Source organism: Sceloporus undulatus, chromosome 8, assembly GCF_019175285.1.
Source record: "Sceloporus undulatus isolate JIND9_A2432 ecotype Alabama chromosome 8, SceUnd_v1.1, whole genome shotgun sequence".
Taxonomy (NCBI): domain Eukaryota; kingdom Metazoa; phylum Chordata; class Lepidosauria; order Squamata; family Phrynosomatidae; genus Sceloporus; species Sceloporus undulatus.
Genome location: NC_056529.1, coordinates 26,746,114 through 26,769,264, shown reverse-complemented (window position 1 = coordinate 26,769,264; position 23,151 = coordinate 26,746,114). Strand labels below are relative to the sequence as shown.

Here is a 23,151-nt window from a genome sequence, read left to right as displayed (position 1 = left end):
ATCTTTAGACGTTCTTCTGAAGGAGTTTCTCAGCTTCATATGCAATAGTGTTGTGCCTTGAATGCAGCCGCTTTGGATTCTATATTGGGAGAAAAGCAAAATATTAATATTAATATTAATACAGTAATAATTTTATTTCTTACCCGCCTCTCCTCGTGGCTCGAGGTGGGTTACAACATAGTTAAAACACAATCCCTACATAAAATATTGAGCTGGGAACAAACAAGGAAGATGCTGTTATCGTCCAGATCTTGTTGGACCTTGATATTAGGGATGTTCGACTGGAACATCATCATCCATCACAGGATCACAACTTGTGATATGGTGATTCATGTTGAAAACCTCTTTCTCTCGTCTCTGGACTGTATCACACCAGTGTGCTGTCCTCCCACACCAGTTTAAGAACGGAAGCATACTGGTCCTACCTAATATAGAGAGGGATGTAGTAGCGCAGTATTCTTGTGATATAATAGTGACATCTTGTGGATGAAGCGGTTAAAGAACAGGTACCTTTCTAAAACGTTTTTTAAGTGGGGAAAATGCACTGTACAGTGCCACAAAGGCAGAGTTTAAAAGCTATTTTTGAGGCTACAGTACTAAGGGCCCTCCAGCTACTAATGCGAGGAACGTTTTGGGGAGGTGTAGCTATTTTATAAATCCAGTCTCTACACAAAGGAAGCATGCCTCGAGAGTTGGAGTTTTAGGAAGGATGGAGAGGTTTCTGTGTGCAATTCTAGGAAACATGTTTCTTCTTTTATGCAGACTATTTCGGTTAAGGAGGAGGGTTGCATAGAAAGCCATCCCATGCTGACAGGTGCGTACAACAAAATGTCTGTCTTGATTGCAAGACTGTGTAATCTGGAGTAGAAATGCTTGTCATACCTTCAATTGGTCCCAATGCGGCAGGGACAGTCCCAAATAATCCTCCGTTGTCCCAGTTTCTCTTCCTTCCACTCACTTTCTCCTCAGCTTACTTCAATTGCTGCAAACTGGGTTCAAAGTGCAAAAGTAAAACCATCTAATTAATAATAATAATAGTAAACCGCTCTGAGAGCCTTTAGGGTATAAATACCGTAAATAAATGATAAATAAAAGTACGGGGGGAAAGAGGAGGAGAAGGAGGCAGAACCTTGTCCTTTCCAACAGTCTCAGACCAAGACAAAAGGCTTCATCTTCCGATAGCTTGTGTGCCCCACTTCTTAATGACCTTTTGGCACCTTAAAAACATTAAAGCATTTAAAACAAGGCACAAAAGCACACCTTCAATACCCTGATAGTCTTTGGCTTATAAGGCCTCTGGCTTCAGGACTTATGGTGACCCTAAGGCATACTTATCATGGGGTTTCCTTGCCTCTTTGAGGCTGAGAGAGTGTGACTTGCCCAGAGTGTTTCAATAATAATAATAATAATAATAATAATAATAATTTATATATCCCCCCCTTTTGCTGCGGATTGAGGCAGGGGTTACATGGCTGAGCAGGGATTTGAATCCCGGTTTCTCAGCCCCTTAATCCAACACTCAAACCACTACTCCATGCTGCTTTCCGTACCTCCCTTTCCCCTGGGTGCCCTCTTACATTTCACAGACGCAAACATAGGAGTTTATCACATGGGAGGAATTTCTCTTAATTTCGAATGAAAAGAAAGTGGGGCCAGAACGCATTCACATTAATTCACTAGTTCAGCGAATTTACGTGAATTTGAATTGCGTTCAAACTGACTTCCCATTGCCCGAAATTAGCTTGCCATTGCCAGAAATTGCATGTGGTAGTCTATCACGCAATAACGTGAAACCCCATGATTGCATTCAGATTGCCACTGGATTATACTTCCAGTTTCCCTTGTCTGATAAACTCCATAGACACACTCTTTATCCCCAAAACACACATATCCTCTTCCTTGCGTGGCCCTAAAAACTAATGTTGGTTGCATTCGCCAGCTCTGTAGTAACAGCTTGTTCTGCGCTGGCATTTAATGCAGATGTTAACATAGCGGTCATATAACTGCCATTTTAAAAAGTGTATTTAATAGACTGTTTAATCTCAGGATGAGACTCCAATTTACTAAAGAGCTCTTGCAACACTCCATATTGGGGTATATATATTCATACACACACACACACATACATATATATACATACAGGCAGATACATACATACATACATATATATATATATATATATATATATATTCCTACACACACATATTTACATATTATAATTCTAAAGCATGCTGGGATTTGTAGTTCCACAAGGTCTTTAGCCTTCTCTGGTGCCTCACAAAGCTACAAACCCCACGATTTATTTATTTATGCATTTATTTATGCATTTATTTTTAGGCCACCTTTCTCCCCAAAAGGGACCCAAGGTGGCTCACTATATATATATATATATATATATATATGCATTAAAACATTTTTTTCTAAAAGATGGTTAAAATAACCTAATTAAAACACTGCAAAGTTTAAAATTTAAAACATACAAGCGTTTTTTAAAACATTATTATTATTATTATTATATTTTCTTATATCCCTAACAGATTTTTTAAATCTATTTTTACTGATTGTATCTACAGCGCTATACAAATAAAGTAATATATATATATATAATAACATAGGGACTCTAGGCCGCGAACAATATGTATAAAACAATACAATTAAAAACAGTGTAAGATATATATATATATATATATATATATAAAATTAAAAACAATTTAGGGAGTTAAAACAGTTAAGAATTAAAATATAACATGATTAAATAAAAATATTATTAAATAATAATAATAATAATAATAATAATAATAATAATAATCTGGATCCTTTAGGAACAGAGCCATGGCAGTTTAAAGGGGTATCAAAACTGCATTATTTGTAAAGCGCAGACGCATCCAAAGAGGCATAGAAACCCACGCTTCTCTAAGCTCCGCCCTCTTCCTGTTTTCATTCACAAATTTTTCTTGTCCTTGTTACGTCACTCCATTCTCAGTATGGGAAAACCCCGCCCACTGTTCTCTTGGAGGGGGCGTGGCTCCCTCCCTCCTTTGACTGGAAGAGTCGCCTTGTTCCTCACTGACCACTTTGACAGCCTTAACCCCGCCCCTTTCCACCCTTGGTCCCGCCTCCAAACCCTTTCACCCAAAGGGAGAAGGCGAGGTGGATTGAGTGACATCTCTATCGCCCAATAGCGTTTGAGAAACAAGGACGGGTGGGCGTGACAGGGAGAAAAAAGGGTGTGCGAAGAGAAACACCTCCCCTTTCTCCTCCTTTCTCATTTCTGAGGGGAAAAGACTGTTGAGGGGGGACCCCTACTGCGCAGGCGCAGGGACGCACCTATATAACCCCCCCCGCCTTTCCCGCCCACTTGAGTTCTTGGTGGGGGAGGGAAAAGAGAAGCGTTTTCTGAGGTAAACTCTGAGGTCAAAAGTGAAGCGAAGGCCCTCCTCCTCGTCCTGTGAGGAAGGGAATATGGGTGTTTTCTGAGGTAAAAACTCAGATACAGAGAGGGTCTGGAGCGTTTCCTGAAGTAAAAAGTAAAGCGGAGGCCCTCCTCGTCCGCTGTAAGGAAGGGAGTATGGGCAGGATTGGCTCCTAGCCTCGTCAGAGAGGGTTTGGAGCCTTTCCTGAGGTAAAAAGTGAAGCGGAGGCGTTCCTGGTCCTCGGCGAGGAAGATTGCTGGGCGGTCCAGGCCCCTAGCGTCGACGGAGGGGGCCGTCCTTCCTTCCTCCCTCCCTCCCACCTTCTCTGAGGCGGTGGCGGCCGATGCCCGACGCCCCTGGGCCTCCGCCGCCGCCATGTCCGGGGTGGTGAGGACCCTCAGCCGGTGCCTCTTGTCTGCCGGAGGCGAGGGCTCCCCGGCGCAGGCTGCCTCCCGCGAAGGCAAGGAGCGGAGCCGGGCGGCGGAGCGAGAGGCCCGGCGCCGGAGCCGCGAGATCGACGCGCTTTTGGCCCGCGAGCGCCGCTCCGTCCGGCGCCTGGTCAAGATCCTGCTGCTGGGCGCCGGAGAGAGCGGCAAGTCCACCTTCCTCAAGCAGATGCGCATCATCCACGGCAGGGAGTTCGACCAGAAGGCCCTCCTCGAGTTCAGGGCCACCATCTACGAGAACATCCTCAAGGTCTGCAGCCTTTGCTTGTCTCGTCGTGTGTGTCGCCTTTCTCCCAGGGAAAGAAAGGGGCCCCAGGCGGATTACAGGTTTAAAAAACAGACTTAACATCTCAGTAAACCTGAGGCAGAAATAGAAATCCAAAACAGGGAGGGACTGAAACAAGTGACAGGGCTTGCCCATAGGAAAGCCATATTTGCCCATAGGGAATCATTGGGGAATACTTGCCCTCTCCATGATTTCCTATGAGCAAGTATTCCCCAATGATTCCCTATGGACAAGTATTCCCTATGAATTGTTGTACACTGCTGTGATCAAATGGAATAGCGGTATATAAATACATATTATTATTATTATTATTCTCCTCTATGGGCCAGTATTCCCCAATGAATCTCTATGAGCAAGTTTTCCCCAATGATTCCCTATGGGCAAGCAATCTCCAATGTTTCCCTATGGACACGTGTTCTCTAATATTTCTCTATGGGCAAGTATGGTTTCCCTATGGGCCAATATTCCCCAATGAATCTCTAAGAGTAAGTATACCCCAACGATTCTCTATGGCCCAGTATTCCTCAATGATTCTCTATGGGCAAGTATGGCTTCCCTATGGGCCAGGATTCCCCAATGAATCTCTATAGGCAGACATTCCCCAATGAGCAAACATTCTGCGGTGTTTCCCTATGGGCAAGTACACTGGTCCCTCCACATTCTCTGGGTTTAGGGGCACAGGACCCCCGGGAATGTTGGGAAACCCCAAATAACAAAAACACTATGGTTTTTTACCTGAAGGGACACCTCTCTAGGAGCCTCTAGGTCCTCCAGGGCAACTCTGTGGTCAACGTCCGACAGACCCTGAGCATAGAGTTGCGCTGGAGGAGCTACAAAGGCCTAGTAGAGTATTCTCTCTAGGAATCTCTAGGTCTTTCAATACAACTTTTGGTTAAGGTTAACCATAGAGTTGGACTGGAGGACCGAGATATTTCTAGAGAGAACGTATTAATAAAACCTGTGAATAATCAAAGCTGCAAAAGTCAAAGCCGCAAAGGCAGAGGGACAAGTGTACTGTCATTTGTTTTAGTGCGTCCTCCGAAAAACACACGGCAGAAATCCTCCGCTCTTACAGTATTCATTGCTTTATTTCTACCTGAAATGACTGCAGAAACCATCCAGCCTGAGACCGCTTCGACTGCCCTGGCTCAAGGCTGGGGAATGCTGGGAACTGTAGTTCTGTGAGGCATTTTGCCTTCTCTGTCAGAGAACTCTGATGTCACACAATGAACTACAGTTCCCAGGATGCACTAGCACTGAACCAGGGCAGTTAAAGCCTGGTCTCAGAGTGGATCATTTGGTAGTTTTAAGTCAACATTACTTTCATACCTAAAAGTTACAAGTGGCTTCCATATGATATCAATAAAAAGTCTTCTTTTATATCTCCTTTCGCTAGTCTTCATTTACAAGTTAACTTCTCTGATAAGTCTATCGTCTGTATCCTGTTAAAATAGGGCACAGTTTTGCTTTTAGAGGAGACTAAAGTCCAAAACAGAAATGATCCAGTTTGAGAGCGCTTTAAATGCCCTGACTCAATGCTAAGGAATGCTGGGAACTGTAGTTCTGTGAGACATTTAGCCTTCTCTCTCAGAAAGAGCACTAGTGCCACAGTAAACTACAATTCCCAAGATTCCCTAGCACTGAGCCAGGGCAGGTAAAATGGTCTCAAAGTGGATTACTTCTGCAGTGTGTTTTGGGTCTATGTTAACCCCTATTGATCTGGCTTGGTTTGGGTCCTAACCACTTTGTTTATCTTTACAAGAAACCCTGCAAGGAGGCAAGAATGAGAAAGGAGTGGGCATTTGTGGCCCTTCAGGGTTTTTGGTACTGTGACTCCCATCATTCTTAGGCTAGTAGTGAAGGTTTATGGCCAAAAAGGTAGACAGCAGAGATAATACTACTACTATCTGTGTGCAACACAACCAGGGTGGCTTACAACCTTAAAATATACAGCAGTGATAAGGCTTCATAAGCCTGGATAGTTGGGCAAAAGCACCATTGGTGTGTCATTATGTCAGGGCTGGTTGTTGAAGCATAATATTTACTGTACATTGACTGGGAGGGGAAAGGAACATGTATATGCTTCATGTTGATATGTGTTTTACACTCATCATAGTGTGTATAGCCATACTATAAGGTGGGAAAGGGCGAGAGTTGCACATCCAGTTGTGAAGAACTGCTTTGAATAGGAATGTAGAAAAGTGGGTTGTAATTATTGCTAATTGCATATGCATAAACTGGATAAAGCCTATGAAAGATAAGGCTACTGCACTCTTTACTGAACGCTGTTTTTCCTCTGCTATCAGATAAATGCTTCATATACGTCCAATTAATCCTTACAATCGCCTGTAAGGAGGTAGGAGGAGTGGAGCCAGGCATCAAGTGACATGGATTGGAGGAGAGATGGGTGCAAAAAGAGGGTTGTGGGGCAAAATGAAGTAGCAGCGCATACCAGTGTTATGTTGCATTGAGTGAAGTGGGTCCCTAGCCAGAGCAAAGTGTGAGAGGATCACAGTGGATCCCATGAGGACTACTAGGTTAGAGTCCCACCGAATGAGCATTGATCACTAAGGAGAAGAAGTGTGGCGTTGGAGGAGCAGGGAGCCAAGCAGGATATACACACCCTAGTAACTGCACAGACTTGTTTTCCTCTTCTTGCTCTCTGGCCCTCAGGGCTAGAAACCTGTTTTAAGGAACAGCAGGAATCCATCCATATTTTCCATGGTACCAAGACTATAAGCCTCAATGTTGGAAGCAAACAGATTCCAGAAAACTGGCCTCGATTCATTCTAGCCCAGCTCCTGTTGAGAAACTTATGCAAGAACGCAGGAAAACATCCATCTGATCCTTTTCTGCAAAAGCTAATGCCGCGGTTGTTTACCTTTTGTGCCGAAACGCCTTTGACATCTTGCTTTTGTGTTTTCTGCCCTTATAATCGTTCTTTACAGAGAAGGAAAGGAAGCTCTCCAATCCAACATTTGCTTTTCCATCCAGCGCAGGCCGTGGTTAGGCTTGTGTTTTTTCCTAGCATTTATGGGGTAGGCTTCCCAAACATCAGTTTTGCTTTGGCTTAAGTAAATACGCACAGTCTAACTATGGGTTTGCGTATTAAGCAAGCTTCAGTGTAGGTTTTTCAAATGGGGTTATATATTTATTTAGAGTATTATAAATAATAAAAGGTTATACATTATAGAGTTGCTAAGGCCAAATAATGTTGTGCTCTGATCCGTTCCAGTGCAACGTCTGCAGTCATTTTGACCCAAGGACTTCACTGTCGTTGCGTCAAGACAACTTTCTAAGTCTTTTTCTCCCTTTCTCTGGATTTACTCGGAGCCAGAAAGTCGCCTTATAGATTGCGGGCGTAAGTGCAGCTACAAAAACACAGGTTTTCTGGTTAAGTCGATGGATTAAGTTTCCGCAGGCGAAGTAAAGTGCCGCTTCTTTTCTCCGCGTGTCTGTTCTTCAGTAATCTTGATGTTTACACTGCTAACCTGGGGATAAATGATGAAATAGGTGGATCTGTCTAAAGCACTCTTAATTCTGTAAGTTCAAGGTGCATAATGTGCAGAAGCGACTCGTAAATAATAGAAGCGATGTATAATGAAAGATGTGGGACGGGCCCCTAAAGGAACAGTTTTAACTTCATTATTTTCTCTGCTGTGCCATTAGAGAGAAGGATTTTAAGCTTGTACCGGATAATGCATCTCATGTGCCGTGACATACTCTCTAACCATCATGTCATGATCACTGTGTGTTTGTGTGGCTTCAAGTCACCTGTTGATTTATGGTTTCTCCGGGGAATACATAGGGTTTTCTTAGGCAAGGAATACTGAGAGGTGGTTTTGCCAGTGCCTTCTTCTGGAATATGACCTGCACAGCAGTAAATGTATGGTGTTGCAAATCCTTAGGCCTTCATTCCTGTCCTTTTCCACACACACAGGCACTTGATCTTAACCATAAGGCCAAGAAACAACAAGCTGTATTGGGATGGACAAGAGGCTGGTCTTGAACGCTCAGTGTTTTCTTCCTGTTTGGTATCTTCAGTAAGAAGTTTAGGATGCTCTTTGAAGTCAAAGGCTTTCGTGGCCGGCATCCATAGTTCTTTGTGGGTTTTTCGGTCTCTGTGGCCATGTCCTAGAAGGGCTTATTCCTGATGTTTCACCAGCATCTGTGGCTGGCATCTTCAGAGAATCCATTCCCTGGGATTTGTAGTTCTGTGAGAGAATGTATTCAGAGAACACATTCTCTGAAGATGGCAGCCACAGATGCTGGTGAAACATCAGGAATAAACCCTTCTAGAGCATGGCCCCAGAGCCTGAAAACCCACAGAAGACTATGGATGCTCTGCTTAACATCTTGAAAACCTGTCCTCCTTAGAGGCAGCCGATGGCATTTTAGTTAATGAAGGGAGAACATCCCCAATCCTTTGTTTCTCTTTAAAGGACAATGACCACCTGGAAGGGGATACATGTCTTTATTTGCTTGAAAGAATTCTGAAGAACGGGTTGGATTTAGAATGCAGCCATTATATAAGGATTAATGCCACAAGACAAACGCTTAAGGAAATTAAAAGGCATAGCCGTGTTAGTCTGTAGAGTTAGTATGCAGAGAGATCTTGTAGCACCTTTGAGACTCCCTGAAAGAAAGAAGTGGGCAGCATGGGCTTTCCTAGACTTCAGTCTACTTCCTCAGATGCATTGGTGTTTTGTTATGGTTCTAATAAGATGCAATGATGCTCTTGTTTCCCAGAGTCTTTGAGACCAGGGCAGCTGCTGTGTGATCCTGAGAGGTTTCAAGCAGAAGGCGGCCAAAGTGAAGCAAGAGGATGAGTTGAAAGAACATCAGGCTCCGGAGCCAAAGCAGGGGAAAGGTCAGGGCAGATTTGCAGGCTTAGAGGATACGTTTGCTGTCCAATTTGAGGCGCAAAATGGCAGACAGCGGTGGCCGCGGTTGACACGGTGGGGCCTCAGTCTTCCCAGCGCCATCTTTGCCTGCTTTTGAGCTCAGTACGATTATTATGGAAGCTGAATAAAAATCGGAAGCAATGCAACCTGTGTTTCAAATGTTCGTTTCTCCTAGGTCCAAAACACACTGCAGAGATAATCCTCTTTAACTGCCTTGGCTCAGGGCCGGGAAATCCTGGGAAGTGTAGTTTTTTATGGCACTAGAGCTCTCTGACCGAGGAGGCTTGATCTCTTACAAAACTACAAATCCCAGAATTCCCTTGCATTGAGCCAAGGCAGATCAAGGCATCTCAAACTGGATTCTTTCTGCAGTGTGTTTTGGAGCCTTGTCTTGCAAGGCTGCTCTATGCCTGCAGTAGTTCATGATATTTCATTCTAGATACAGTGATCTGTTTCATCCAGAATGGGAACTTAAATACAGCAGAGAAGGGATAGAATTCACCTCCCTTAAAATACTGTGGCAGCAAAAAAATGTTCATCTGTGCCATTTACCTTTTGGCTGACTCTGAAGTGGAAAACAGCCTTTAAAGCCGCAGTTGTACTCTGTGCTTTGCACCGAGGGCATGGTCTTTGAACTGTTTGCCTGAAGGATTACATTGTATGGAGATGAAGTAATAGCCATGGAAGACAGCTCAGTGTTTACATTAGGAAAACTCGCTGGAAGAAGCCAGCCTGATAAAAGTTACTTGGACACATTATTAATTAGCGTCTTTGTATTGGAGAGGCTACATCTACAGCCTTTTCCCAGCAGAACAGTTCGGTTGATATCTCTTGAGAGCTTTTTCTGTACATAAGAGATCCTGATCTTTTCTTGCTAAAACTTGTATCAAGGCCATGTTGTTTTTGCTGCTTTGTCATGATCATGACAGTCCATGGGATATACTTTGATTGTTCAAGTTTCCTTTAACTATGAGTATGTGACATTTAGGTTTACTTTAACTCAAGCTTCTGTAGAAAGAGGGAGAGTAAACAAATATAGATATTAACTGAGCGTATCGGCATAAACGGGAAGTACTACTTTTTCAATAGGACATAATGGAAACAGCGTGAATGGTCCTACATACTTAGGGTGGCATATTGGGAGCCCATCATGAATGCGCTATTTCTGTAACGGCACACAACTTTTAAAACGTTTCTATAAGTATCTTGAATGTTTAAATGTTGGTTTCAATATCATGGATGAATTCACTTCCTGCAGTAAAGCTAAGGAATTGGTAGCAACTGCGACTCCAGAGCGCTTGCAACCTGCAACATTGCTTCAAACATTGTGGATGTTTGTGTACAGAATTAGTCCTGTTCAGAGATGCCAGCAGTTGAAAAATGGCCAATATGAGAACACAGAACATCTAGACATATGGAAAAGGAAGGGGATATGGATGGTAGAGAAAAGAGAAAGACACAGGGCATTAGATGCTTTGCCCTGGCAGCCAGGCCACCGCTTGCATGAAGGAGGATGGGTTTCTTGACTTGACTGTGGTTAAATACTCTTCAAATATTTAAATATTAAGTTGTTGTTGTTGTTGTTGTGTGCCTTCAAGTCATTTCTGACTTATGGTAACCCTAAGCGAACCCTGTCATGTGGTTTCCTTGGCCTTTGTTCGGAAGATGCTTGCCATGGCCTTCCCCTGAGGCCGAAAGAGTGTGACTTGCCCAAAGTCACCCAGTAGGTTTCATATTCTACCCTAAATCTATATAGTAGCCTTTTATTTGAAAGTCGCTAAATATATTTCCTCCTTCTTTTTTTAGGGCTGCAGGGTTCTAGTTGATGCACGGGACAAACTAGGCATCCCTTGGCAATACACCGAGAACGAGAAGCATGGGATGTTTCTGATGGCCTTTGAAAATAAAGCTGGGATGCCCATTGAGCCCTCTCTGTTCCAGCTCTATGTGCCTGCCTTGACTGGCCTATGGAAGGATTCTGGCATCAAGGAGGCTTTTAGCCGCCGAAGTGAATATCAGTTGGTGAGTATGTGAAATAGTGTGTTGTCAGCCAAAATTGGGAATTTCTATTTAAAAACGTCTCCAGAGTCATGGATCTGGCTTGGAATATACTCACTTTTGCCCATCTAAAGCCAAGAATAGCTACACACAGGTTATGTAAAGTGCTGTGTAATTTGATTTTTGCTTGGTAGCTTAAAGCTTATTTTAGTGGACTACTGTTTACTCGTATTTGCTCATTCTCTTTGCACCTGATGTATCAAAGCTCTGGCTGTCAGTCCTTGTGTGGAGCCTTGGGTCTTTGTGGGTGGATTCCGTAATAGTAGTATTCTCTCTGATTCCTCCTTTCTCCCCTGGAGCACATGAACCGGCTTCCTCCCATCTGTGTCCCTTGGTAAGTCCCAATGTCTCTTTTATGCAAGCCAGTCATTGTGGGACAAAAGCCTCATTGTGTATGCTAGCTACATTGTCAGGTTCCTGTCCCTTTCCTGACGGGAGGCATGAATAGCTGCAGAATAAGAATCCTTTTGTAATCAGAAGGCGACTGTCTCCAGCACCCATATTTTTCTGTCTGTTTATTCAAAAAGGAGTATTTTTGAACTTCTTCTGCCATAACCTAAACTACAGAAAGAGTTGATAAGCTGGTATTCTCAATGGTAATGCTTATTTCCCCATGTTGTCGCCAGGATTATTTTGTCATCCTTAGCACAATGGTTCTTCATGACTACACATCTCTCCTGGGATGACCTATAAATCTTGGGGGAAGGCTTTCAGAAATGGGGGTATTCAGGATTCTAGGGGACTTCTCTTGTCATTATTGTTTCTTCCTTCATGTTGTTGATTTGTGATTTATATTCTGCCTTTTCCCAAAATTGGCAATGAACCTGTCTTTTGGCAGCTGATAGAATTGTTGTACTTGACATATTTCATGTTGAGGATGAACTTCCAGATCCTAGATGTCTTCCCTTATAATGGCCCACAGAAAAGAGGAATCAAGCAAAAGCTGCCTCCTTCCTACTTAGAGCAAAAATAATACCACTTGCCCAATCTACAATGAGATCAAGTATTTGTCATGAGCTTCTGAGAAGGAAAGAGAGAGCCAATGTCATAGCTCCAAATGATAAGGAAGCAGCAGGTCTTTGTCAGTGTGCCATTTGGGCTTAAATACATCTAACATTGAGGTGCTGCCTGATGTCCAATGGTACAAAGCACTCCCTGAATGTATGACTGAGATCTATGTATTATATACATATATTAAAATATAGCAATATATCAGAATATACTTGCTTTGTCTGGAGTGCTATTTTTATGTCCTAATGTTATATGTTTTGTTAGGAGCATTCATGATGTATGTTTGGTGGATGGTATTGGATTTAAAGAAATGGTGGGGAAAGTGCAGCCTGGGAACACATGCATTCCCAGTTGTAACTTTGGACACAAGTTCAGATGTCTCCTTTTGGTGAAAGTCCTCTGACTTTTTCAAATCACTGATAGCCCAGTTATGCCATGGTTAAGGCATATGCTCCAGTTTAAGGATATTGGATGATTCCAGACAGCCATACCTAACATATTTTTTAGCTTTTTGCAAATGAAGGGAATTTGCTGTATTGTCCTGGCAAGGAGAGTGGTCCAAAAAATTGGAGAGGGGTGGAACAAATAAGAGGGCAAAACTTCTTATTAGTGCTGAGACAAGAGACATTTATTGTTGGATATAATGCACGCAACACATTTTATCCTCACAAGCAAGAAGCACTCCTAACAGTGTATTAAAACACTGCAGCTGTGCTTCAGCGCATTTGACTCCCTTGAGATTCAGATGCTCTACATAAAGTTTAACTAACGCATAGGCTTGTGAACAGTCTGCCCATCCCCATTAGGAAGTGTTGGCACATGATGTGAGAAATGTGGGAGGAAACCGCAGATCCAACTCTTGCTGAGCCAGTATCAAACGGTGGTAAAATCACTTGCGTCGTCTGCGCTTTTTTCAGTCTGGCAGAGAAAAAACCTCTGATGTTTGCAGATAAAGCTCAGTCCAGTGGGAAGGTCTTGGCTTTGGATGAAACGGCTCATGCATGACTAGTCATGGATTCATCTGGCGAACCTCAACAAACCTGTAATTGTTATGGATAGCCAATTTGTAGATGTGCCTCAGAAATATGAGGAATAAAGAACATTGATTAGTTAGACAGTGCTGTTTCTGCCAGGAATGGGAATGGGAGCCATTCAGGCAAGAGAAGAGACTTCATCCCCAAATGGGGGTATTTCTAGACTGAGGGCAGCTATGCTGTCATGGCATTTGTAATATTGTGCCTTAATTTTCAGCTAGTTAATAATCTTTTTATCCCTCTCACTTGCGACTATATTGAATGAAGAGGCTGGGTGAAGTAACTGTGTAATTGACTTTTGACTCTGTGTGTGAGTGTGAAAAGCTTCCAGAAACACCCATCAAGGAGTTGTCTCTGAAAAGATGGAAAGCATTGCTTTTAGTAGCAAATTAGTGGCACCTTTCAAATGTCTCTTCTGTTTGCAACACTGATTTCTGCCATTTAGACTGTGGCCGATCTGTGCTTCATTTGGCCTTACTCCTGAACAAACTGTCAGTCTGTGTCCTGAGAGGGGAGCTTGCCCTACCGCATCAACCAAAGAATCCCTCAACTGAGCTCCATTTGTTCATTTAAGTCTGGCAAACAAGCTTAGAAAACTTCTCGCAGGAAAGAAAGTGCACATCATAGATTGCCTTATGCAACATGTTACCAGTGATTCCTTTCTAGCCACACTGTTAGTGCAGCAGCAGAAGTGTGGCAGTCTTGGATGCTGCCAAGATGACATTTTTCAGTGTCATTTTTAAGGGACATCTGATCACTGCGCTGTACAAATACTGTATTTTATTTATTTAATTTGTAGCCTGCATTTTTCATGGCATGGAACTCAAAACGGTTTTCAGTTGTTTAAAAGAGGAGATAGTTCAGGAAGGGATACTAGATTCATGACAACCCTAATAAAAAAACATGGCTTTGCCATTCTGAAAGATCGGTTGATCATTTACTTCCTTGTTTGCTGCTTCTAAAACATTATAATTGATTTGACTGTTTGCTTCTGTCTCAGCAACAAAATGAAAAGGAAGCAGTTCTAAACCTTAGTATCAAGAAAGGAATCGGTGTTAGCAAACAAATTGGAATTCAATCCAGAGAAGACGGAAATATTTCCGGTCGCTTGGAAGGCAAATCAGGGAATAGGGATTCATCCTGTACTAGTTGGGATAACATATTCCCCACCTGGCAAGACTTAATTTTCCTTTGTTATTGTGTGCCTTCATGAAGATGACACAAATGTCCCCATACTCTGCCTTCCAAGACCAGCCCAGTAAGAATGTACGATGTAGGCCAGCAATACACAAAAACCCCAAGATACGAAGTTCAGACTCATGTTGAAATGTAGGACCTGGCTTCTTTCAAGCCTACTGTTGGTCTTGCTGTCCTGTCCAGTTCCCAGATGCGGAATGACTCACTGCTGCTGCTGCTGCTGCTGCTGCTGCTGCTGCTTCACAATGGGAAGAGCACCTCCCCTGTGGCCCCAGTTGCCAAAACTGACTCAGAGGAGGATATACAGCGTTAGAGCGGAGGCATACAGGGCTAAAATGAATCATCCACGTTTTTCTGTTAACTCTTTGGGTAGTAAGAACAGGAATGTTAATGAGAGCATTACACTTTAGTAGCAAAGTAAGATTTCTGTTGGAAACTGAGCTGAATAATAACAATATAGTCTTGGGGCTTTGTTATAATTTGCTTAGTATTAGAGACAGATGAAAACATTTCTAAGATTGCAGTTGTTCCTCCACATTTGCAACTTTGACTTTTGCGGATTTGATGATTTGCAGATTTGATTGATATGCCCTTGCTAGGCATCTCTAAGTCCTCCAGCGCAATTCTTCTGGAGGTTGACCACAGAGTTGTGCTGGAGAATCTGGAAGTTCCTAGAGAAAACACTTCCCTAGGCATTTGTAGGTCCTCCAGCATGATTCTCTGATCATGAAATTGAGTGTTTGAGAGTAGATGCATATTAGGATGCCCTAATTGGGAAAGAATGTGAAGGCTCATCATCATCATCATCATTATCATTATCATTGTTCTAGAATGGAAGTGAATTGATTTATAGCCTGCCCAAGTATGTGCAGCTATATTTATACTTGTCTCTGATACTAAACTAACCTGTTCAGAGATGTGTGAGATTATATTGCTTCATATTCTATTGCACAGGGATTGTTTTCCCTTTAGGGGAAAAATAAACACCTGCACAGATGATGATTATGATGAAAGAAAGCCCTTGTGTCATTTAATTGCACAGCCCACACCTACTGGGTTATAATTTCCTTGAGGCACCCCCGTTGTTGTTGTTCGTCATGATGCTGATAATATTTCAGTGCATTACTTTTTCTAAGGTAGGCTCCAGGTTCTCTCTAACGTGTACACATTAAGAAACAAGGTTAAAAACAATATGTATGTTTTGTAGAACTATACCTCCCCCCAAAATAACACAGTATAGGAGATAATAAGTTGGCGTATTTCTTTCTTGTGTATTTAAATGTTTATTTGCCAGCCTATATCTAGAGATCTAAGGGCAGGATGCAAGCAATAAAACAACAGTAACCGACACTCCAGTTAAGTCCTGCAAGCTTTGATGCAGAGCAGTGATTCCCAAACTTTGGTCCTCCAGGTGTTTTGGACTTCAGCTCCCAAAAGCCCCAGCCACTTTGGCCAACAGTCCAGGAATACTAGTGTCAGTCAGGTGTCAAGGACCAAGGCCAGTATAATACTTGCTTTCTGGTTTCATTAGAACAATTGCATGTGGAATAGTTATTTTCCTTGTGTCGCTACTGCAATAGCAATTTTTTTGTTTAGTACTCCAACTGTGTATTCTGGTCACGTCAGGAGTGTGAGATGAACAAATACACCCTTTTTGTTTTAAAAATAGTTTTGGCTTTGAACACGTACTCCAGAAATAGTATTAAGCCACACACATCCTCTTCTCTCAACAGGGCGAATCAGTGAAATACTTCCTGGATAATCTGGACCGGATCGGCCAAATGGTAAGATTCGACTCTGTCCCTGTTCCTCACCTGATCTGCTTTAATGGCTCCTGGACCTTTTTATGTGATTTCTCTCCTATCCTTAAACTGTATGACCATGAAAGAGATTCAGATGTTCAATTGGAGGGTAATGGCAGTATTCAGCAGGATACCAAAAAAAAGTCAGAGACTTGAACATTTGTACAAATGTAGAAAATGCAGATAAACTCTTAGCAGAATTAAAAACTGCTTACTGTCTCCCACTGTTTTTTAATTAATCCCAGTTTCCTCTACTTTGTTGGTAAAATCTCTTCTTAGTATGGGAAAGTCATATTGAAAGTGTTAGGATGAAAAGGATGTTTGTGTGACAGAGCCGGGTAAGCAATATAAATATGGGCCACTGAGTAATTCTAAGTGTTTTCTGAATTGCATGAGTCTGTCATCAGCTCAGACATATAGTCACATACAGACATTGGGTGGAATCTATGTTTGCTAGAACATTATTCCATAGTCACTTTTTAAAATACACTAGACCTCCATAGTACTATTGTTTTGTTGGTAATTGGGTGTGTTTTTTTTTCTGGACCCAGAGATGGTCTATAAAATGCGCTTAGTACAGGAAGAGAAGTATACCTTCTTGCTCTAATAGTTATGCAAACTTTCGGACATACCTCACTCATTCTCAGTGGCAGCGAAACTTGCCTGGTACCTGCAGCAGCGAAACTTACAAGACTTAGCTTATCAGAAATGCCAGATTTTATTGCTCATGTTGCAAGACTTCAAAGGATATGTTTGTGATACTAAGAAGGCTTGTAAACCTTTCAGATACCCCCAAATTGAATTGGCCTGGGGTTTGGTTCATGGAGTGTGCAAATAGCTTGAATGAGAGTGAGCTACTTCTGTGTAGCAAATGGGTCATATGATTTATTTTGCCATAAACTGAATCCTTGGTCTGCAGCTAAGCGCATCGGATTGATCTTTAGTTTCTTCTTTCTCACCTATACTTTGCCACAATGCATTTTGCCTCTGGCTCTCTGGAGCCAGCTGTTGATCCATATTGACACTTGATTTCTCCCTACTTCCCATCTCTTTTTGCAGAACTATTTCCCCAGTAAGCAAGACATCTTGCTGGCCAGAAAAGCTACCAAGGGGATTGTGGAGCACGACTTCGTCATCAAGAAGATTCCTTTCAAAATGGTAGATGTGGGTGGACAGAGGTCTCAGCGCCAGAAGTGGTTTCAGTGCTTTGATGGCATAACATCTATATTGTTCATGGTCTCCTCAAGTGAATATGACCAGGTCCTTATGGAAGACAGGCGCACAAATAGACTAGTTGAATCCATGAACATCTTTGAGACCATTGTTAACAACAAGCTCTTTTTTAACGTCTCTATCATCCTGTTCCTTAACAAAATGGACCTTCTTGTGGAAAAGGTGAAGAACGTCAGCATTAAGAAACATTTCTCAGACTTCAAAGGCGACCCGCATCGTCTGGAGGATGTTCAGCGTTACCTGGTGCAGTGTTTTGACCGGAAGAGGCGGAATCGCAGTAAGCCCCTCTTCCATCATTTCACCACAGCCATAGACACTGAAAACATCCGCTTCGTCTTTCATGCCGTGAAGGATACGATCCTTCAGGAGAACCTTAAAGATATTATGTTGCAGTGAAGGAAAACTCACTTCTCGTTTGCAGCCTAGCCTAGCCATAGGCCCAACTATTACCTTTCTGGTGCTTGTCTTGGATTTTTAAAAAGATCCTTGCTGTTTATTTGGCTCAAGAAAGCTGCAAAATAGCCACACCAGACAGAAGAGCAACAGGCAGAAGGGCTACGAAAGCTCAAACTAGCTACTGAATCGCTTAAGTAAAACACTACTGAAAAAGTGGCTGTTGTCAGCGCAGTGCCTTTTTCTGAATAACGTTACTGTATTCTGCCTTCCGAAAAGAGAACCCTAGCTTTCGAGAGAATCATGTAAAGAAGTTTTGTGTTTTTAATTAATGTTGTTATTTAATGGTGCCAAAATCTGCTGCCATAAAGCCTGTCGCCCTAGTTAGGGTTTTTTTCTGGTGAAATAAGAAACCCAATAATGTGTTCAGTTTCCTAACTGATAACTTCTGTTTTGAGAATACATTGCAATATATCCTTGTGATCCTGAGAGCGATACTCAGGTTTGGTGCATACAAAATCCCTTGCCAGTACAGTGTTTGGATTCTTTCTTCAGCTTCAGAACTGCAATCTGAACTTCCCTGGTTGTACAAAAAGAACAGAAATCCAAGGTTTGGGTTGGTGCAACACAAGGCTTTACTTTGCACTACATGTACAGCATTCATCGAAATTCACCTTCTACAGTAAAGTACAACGTGAGTCTAAAAAGCACACTCCTGATGTTCTACCAAGACATTTCCAGTCCTCAAACCTGGAGTTGGAACTGTATAGAAATTCCTTCTCAGCTTGGCGTAGATGTTTTCTGTCTCTGATACGCAAGTTGATGCTACTCTTTAGCCGAGTTTTGTTAAGCAACGATTGCCCCTAACACTAAGCCAAAACGCTTTAGAGAATCCCATCTTACAGCTCCACTCACTTTGGACAGAAAAACCTTACTTTTGATTGTTAATTCTTGGTGCCAGGATTTATTAGCCTATAAAATATACATTGAAAATATTGTAAACGGTCAACTCCTAACTTGCCTTACCATGGATTTATGTGAAGGTTTGCAGGAGGCTGTGAATAATGATGTGGGTTGTTTTGCGTTGTTTTTTTATTTTGAAATGTCGAATTTAACTCTGGGTGCCTTTTCTGTGTGTACAAATCTTTCACACTTTTCCTGCTATGAGGTATGTATTAACCGAAACAGTGGCCTACCTTTTCAGTGCTATAGTCTTTATTCAGGGATACTATTAAACATAAGAAAGTTTACTGTGACATTGGTACACTACTTGTCGTAATAAAACATAAAGGGCTTAGTCTTTATTGTAGGACACTACCAGAATGCTTTAGTATCTGCCCTTTGGGGACAATCATGTCTTTACTAAGAAGCAACACTCCAGGCATAAATGCTAGAGATAACAGCAGTCTATATGTGTCTTGAGTCTTTAGCTTTTTACAACCCCTAGAATGTTTTTCTCTGCGTGGATTACTTACATGTATATATGCATGCTTCTCTCTCTGTGTAGCATATTTTGTAAACCAGAAATCAGCACAACTTTGGTTTTGGCAACAAGGAAGAAATTTGTCTGTAACCTATGGGAAACTGCCATTGTAATCGTGCAACATCCAGCGAGCGATTTCAGACTTTTCAGCCTTTCAAGGTTGCAGTACGTTTGAGAACTTAACCTAGCGACACACTTAATTTTTCCAGGACCAATGACTTTACCATTTCCACCTCTGTCTCTAGACAAGAACGTAATGTTGCCACTTTGCCATGTATATGCTAATGTGTTAAAACAATTTTGCAGTTTAAAATACCTATTAAAGGATGAAGAGGAATCTAATTCAGCGATATTCTGTCCATTTCTCTTGAACAGCTAGAGTCCATGCTGTGTTCGTTGAAATTCTTTGTGGCTTTTTCCTCTTCTTAAGTGTCTTAATTCTGTGTTAACAAAAGGATTTTAATTTCCATTTTTCAAAGAATAAATAATAATAGAATATAGCTATCTGATGTTAAAATTTAACATTCCCAGTAGAATATTCTCATAACTTTGAACATGCCTATAGTTGTGTGCAGGTTGTTTCCAATTTATGGCTATCCTAACTCACTAAGCCACACTCTTTCAGGCAAAAGAAAACCCTCTGGACAAATCTTGTCAAGGAAACCCCAGTTCTCTTGGTGCGATGGGAGTCACTTGCTGGTAATACATGTTTAATTGCAACAAGTTTGGATAGCCAGATTACATTAAATTCAATCTGGTTCATCCAGTACCCCTTTCAGCCAGTTTATCTTGCTCCTAGGATGCAAATAACCAGTTTTCCAGCTCCTGCTGCCTTCTTTCTGCTGAAAATGATCACAGTTGTTATCCTTACATTAGATATTGCAATCAAAAGTTGCTACCCTTGGCTTCCTCAGGTTGTATCTGTGTCTGGTCAAGGATGAATCTGTTTTAACAACGTCAAGATTCTTGGTGTAGTCCAATGTAAATTAGTGTAATTCCTTAAAGTTGTCTTAAAAGCATGTGGCTTTGTGTGGATAAGCCTCATCGTAGCATTTGACAAGAAGTATGTGCTTAGAACTTAGAATTTTGTTTTGAACTCAAAACCTTTTTTAATGTAAAGAAATCTACCATAGTAGTACTGAGTCTGCAGGCACAATATTACTCCCTCTTCCCTATTTTTTTGCCAAAGCCACAAGCCATTTGCCTTTAATTGTAACCCTGGAGAACATGTTGTCCTAAGGACAACTAGGAGGTGGAGCAGAGTTTCAGCTGGAATACTAGATGTGATTATTCTGACTAACCAGGAAATGAGTTACACACAGGACAGTCATATGAGAGGCCTTGAACATACACTTTGGTGTATTTTATACCAAATAAATAGTCTTCAGCTATTAGCACAGAGTTTCTTGTTCGCTGGAGAAAGATTGCTGCAAAGAGTTATGCTGTGTTTTCAGTGCTCTTAGCCAAGGACAAAGGGAGGAAATGCTTTCTTCTGTGTCATTCTCATGTGTGTGTGTGTGTGTGTGTGTGTTTTCTGAGTAAGGCCTTAAAAACGCACTTTCTGTTTCCATGCTGCAAGTTGGCTTGAAATTTGCTGGTCCTGCATTGCAATGCTTATAAGAGTAGATGGCTCAGAAGAGCAGTCTTTTAACACATCGGCCAACAGCATATGGTTAGAACTGACATCTTAGCAGCTGCACTACTTTAAGTGAAGAGAACTGGAGTGAGATCCTGCCATCCAGGTCAAATTTGGGCCAGTTCGGAACAGAATTTCCATATCCTCTGAGCGTCTGTGATTGAATTGGCGACTGGTGAAGGAGCTGCTGAGGCTCCTTCTACCACCAATTCATCTCACTGAATTAAAGGATCTACCAAGAGCCTAGAAAACTCTCTGGGGCTTGGCTTGCTTCCCGTAGGTTTAGCTTGCCGCAGCCAGCTTGAAAATCACCAGCGTTCAAATCAGAAGAGAAGAAGAGAGACGCACTGGCCTCTGCGGTCCTGAGCCAAAAATCCATTGTTTGCAGGGAGAGATGTGGAGGAGGAAAGGATCTTGTTTCTCAATAGATTTTCAAGCACTGCTGCTTCAACACTGACAGTCTGTGTATATTGAAACAAAATGCCATCAATGAAGAGCCTGTGTGCTTTGATGACTCTTTCCAGAAGAAGGATTTGGCTGCTTACTAAAACAACATATTGGCATTGCTGCAGCTTTTGGCACGCTCTTTATAAATCTTTTTTTCCCCAGCTTGCCTATTTGTTTATAACTCGGACATGCAAATTCAGGCAGCTTCTAGTTTAGTGTTAGGCTCTGGCCATACAAATGGTCTGATTTAAACTTTCTAAATACTGTAAGTGTTTCCTTCGGACTACATACAAGCACAAGCCTTAAACAGCTGGGCTCGCACATACCTTAAAGAAGGTACTTAAATGTACTTTATAGCTTTGAATTGCAGTTCCTTACTGTTTTGTATATCTGAATTTTGTAAATCTTATTATTATAATGTGATTTGTTCTTATTCTGCTTTACAGTGTCTGCGAAACAATTTAAATTCGGTTCGGAAACAGCCGTTGTAATGCAAGCTATAATATACAAGGTTAGCAGTAAGTGATCTCAGAACCTTAAAAATCCTTAGGACCGGTTTTCATTTTAAATCCTCTTCTTCCTTTGCTAGAAATGGATGCAGCTGGAATTGGTGGTAAATGTATGAAAACATATAACACAAGTAAAGAAGGAGAAAGAATGGGTGAGATTATTCTGGCTGTGGTGGTATAGTTTGGTTAGATAAGTGAATTTTGTCTCACTTTCATAGTTGCTTCAGTATTGGCTCCCTTGTAGATTTAGGGGGCATTCACACTATGAATCTGGGTTCTTTCCTTGGTGTTCATACTTGCCCTGAATGCACTTGGTCCACTTTGGTGGGCTCCTAAAAAACCCACTTAACCCAGGATATTTGATACTGTTTTTTCCCCAAGTTTTCCTTAAAGATCTGCATCGATTTGCATCTTCGGCAGTATGAATATGCTATCAAATTGATTCAGATCGCTCCGTATTGTTCAAGGAAATGGAGGCGGCTCCATTTTATCCCGAAACGATGACGTGTGTGAATAACAATAGGGTTAAAATGACTCGGAGAGATTCAGGAACCCAAAATGTAACGGGAACAATGATCTGGGTATGCATTAGCGATCCGAGTGTGAATGCGCCCCTAGTTGCTGCTTTTAAACAGTTTCAAAAGAGTAGCAGCCCGTCGCAGCAGAAACATTGATAGCACTTTTTGTTCCATAGTAACCTCAGAGGCGTAACACACCATGGGATTTTGTAGTCAATAGTCTACTTCATGAGAAAGTTAAGATCTTGGAAATATATACGGTTGGCCCTCCATTTTCATGGATGATCCATTCTGTACCCCTCCCACGCAAAAACAGAGGCTTGTGCATATTCCAGCCTCATTGGAAGTAGCGCAGGTTGCCCCTCTGCAGATATTTGAGGTCACGGATCTCAAGTCCCCAAGTTAGGAAGGGTGCTTCAGGAAGAGAACAGGAAATCAGTCCCATGTTTAGTTGAAAGAGCTATTGTTCCTCTGGATATTCCTTTTACTTTTAATAATGTAATGTTTTTAATTATTGGAATTGTTTAATTTTTATTAAAGCTTGTATTTTGCATGTTTTATAGTGTTTTAACTTAAACTGTTTTAGATTTGTAAGCCGCCTGGAGTCCCTGTACTGGGAGGAAGGCAGGATATTAATAATAATAATAATAATAATAATAATAATAATAATAATAATAATAATAATAATAATAATTGGTAGCTGGAAGCCAGCTAGTAACATGTAAGAAGTCTGCTTTGGCCCTGCCGCCTCCACTTGCTGATCCACACAATGACCCCACAT

General features: G+C 41.8%; 1 protein-coding gene and 1 long non-coding RNA gene across 3 annotated transcripts; one reads left to right on the top strand and one right to left on the bottom strand.

Annotated features, from left to right (window-relative positions):
- On the bottom strand, positions 1-1,664 carry LOC121914261. Its single transcript, XR_006100512.1, has 3 exons — positions 1,130-1,664; positions 883-989; positions 1-79 (listed from the first exon to the last, which is right to left on the bottom strand). It is a non-coding gene; the product is annotated as an uncharacterized LOC121914261 (long non-coding RNA).
- A 1,612-nt stretch (positions 1,665-3,276) lies between these two features.
- Positions 3,277-19,602, top strand: GNA12 (G protein subunit alpha 12). 2 transcript variants are annotated; one of them, XM_042437538.1, is made up of 5 exons: positions 3,277-4,109; positions 10,856-11,071; positions 11,313-11,441; positions 16,083-16,133; positions 17,211-19,602. In XM_042437538.1, the coding sequence occupies exons 1-5, from the start codon at positions 3,789-3,791 to the stop codon at positions 17,778-17,780; spliced, it is 1,287 nt and encodes a 428-aa protein (XP_042293472.1). In that variant the 5' UTR covers positions 3,277-3,788; the 3' UTR covers positions 17,781-19,602. The 2 variants fall into 2 exon arrangements, with proteins under 2 accessions (XP_042293472.1, XP_042293473.1); XM_042437539.1 differs by lacking the exon at positions 11,313-11,441 and having other exon boundaries at positions 3,284-4,109.
- Positions 19,603-23,151: the final 3,549 nt, after the last annotated feature.

What these genes read in the sequence shown, in the direction of transcription:
- GNA12 (XM_042437538.1), top strand. Translation starts at nt 3,789, where the DNA reads ATGTCCGGGGTGGTGAGGACCCTCAGCCGGTGCCTCTTGTCTGCCGGA. An exon ending in TCTACGAGAACATCCTCAAG is followed by an intron (nt 4,110 to 10,855) that starts GTCTGCAGCCTT and finishes TTCTTTTTTTAG; the next exon opens with GGCTGCAGGGTTCTAGTTGA. An exon ending in TGGACCGGATCGGCCAAATG is followed by an intron (nt 16,134 to 17,210) that starts GTAAGATTCGAC and finishes CTCTTTTTGCAG; the next exon opens with AACTATTTCCCCAGTAAGCA.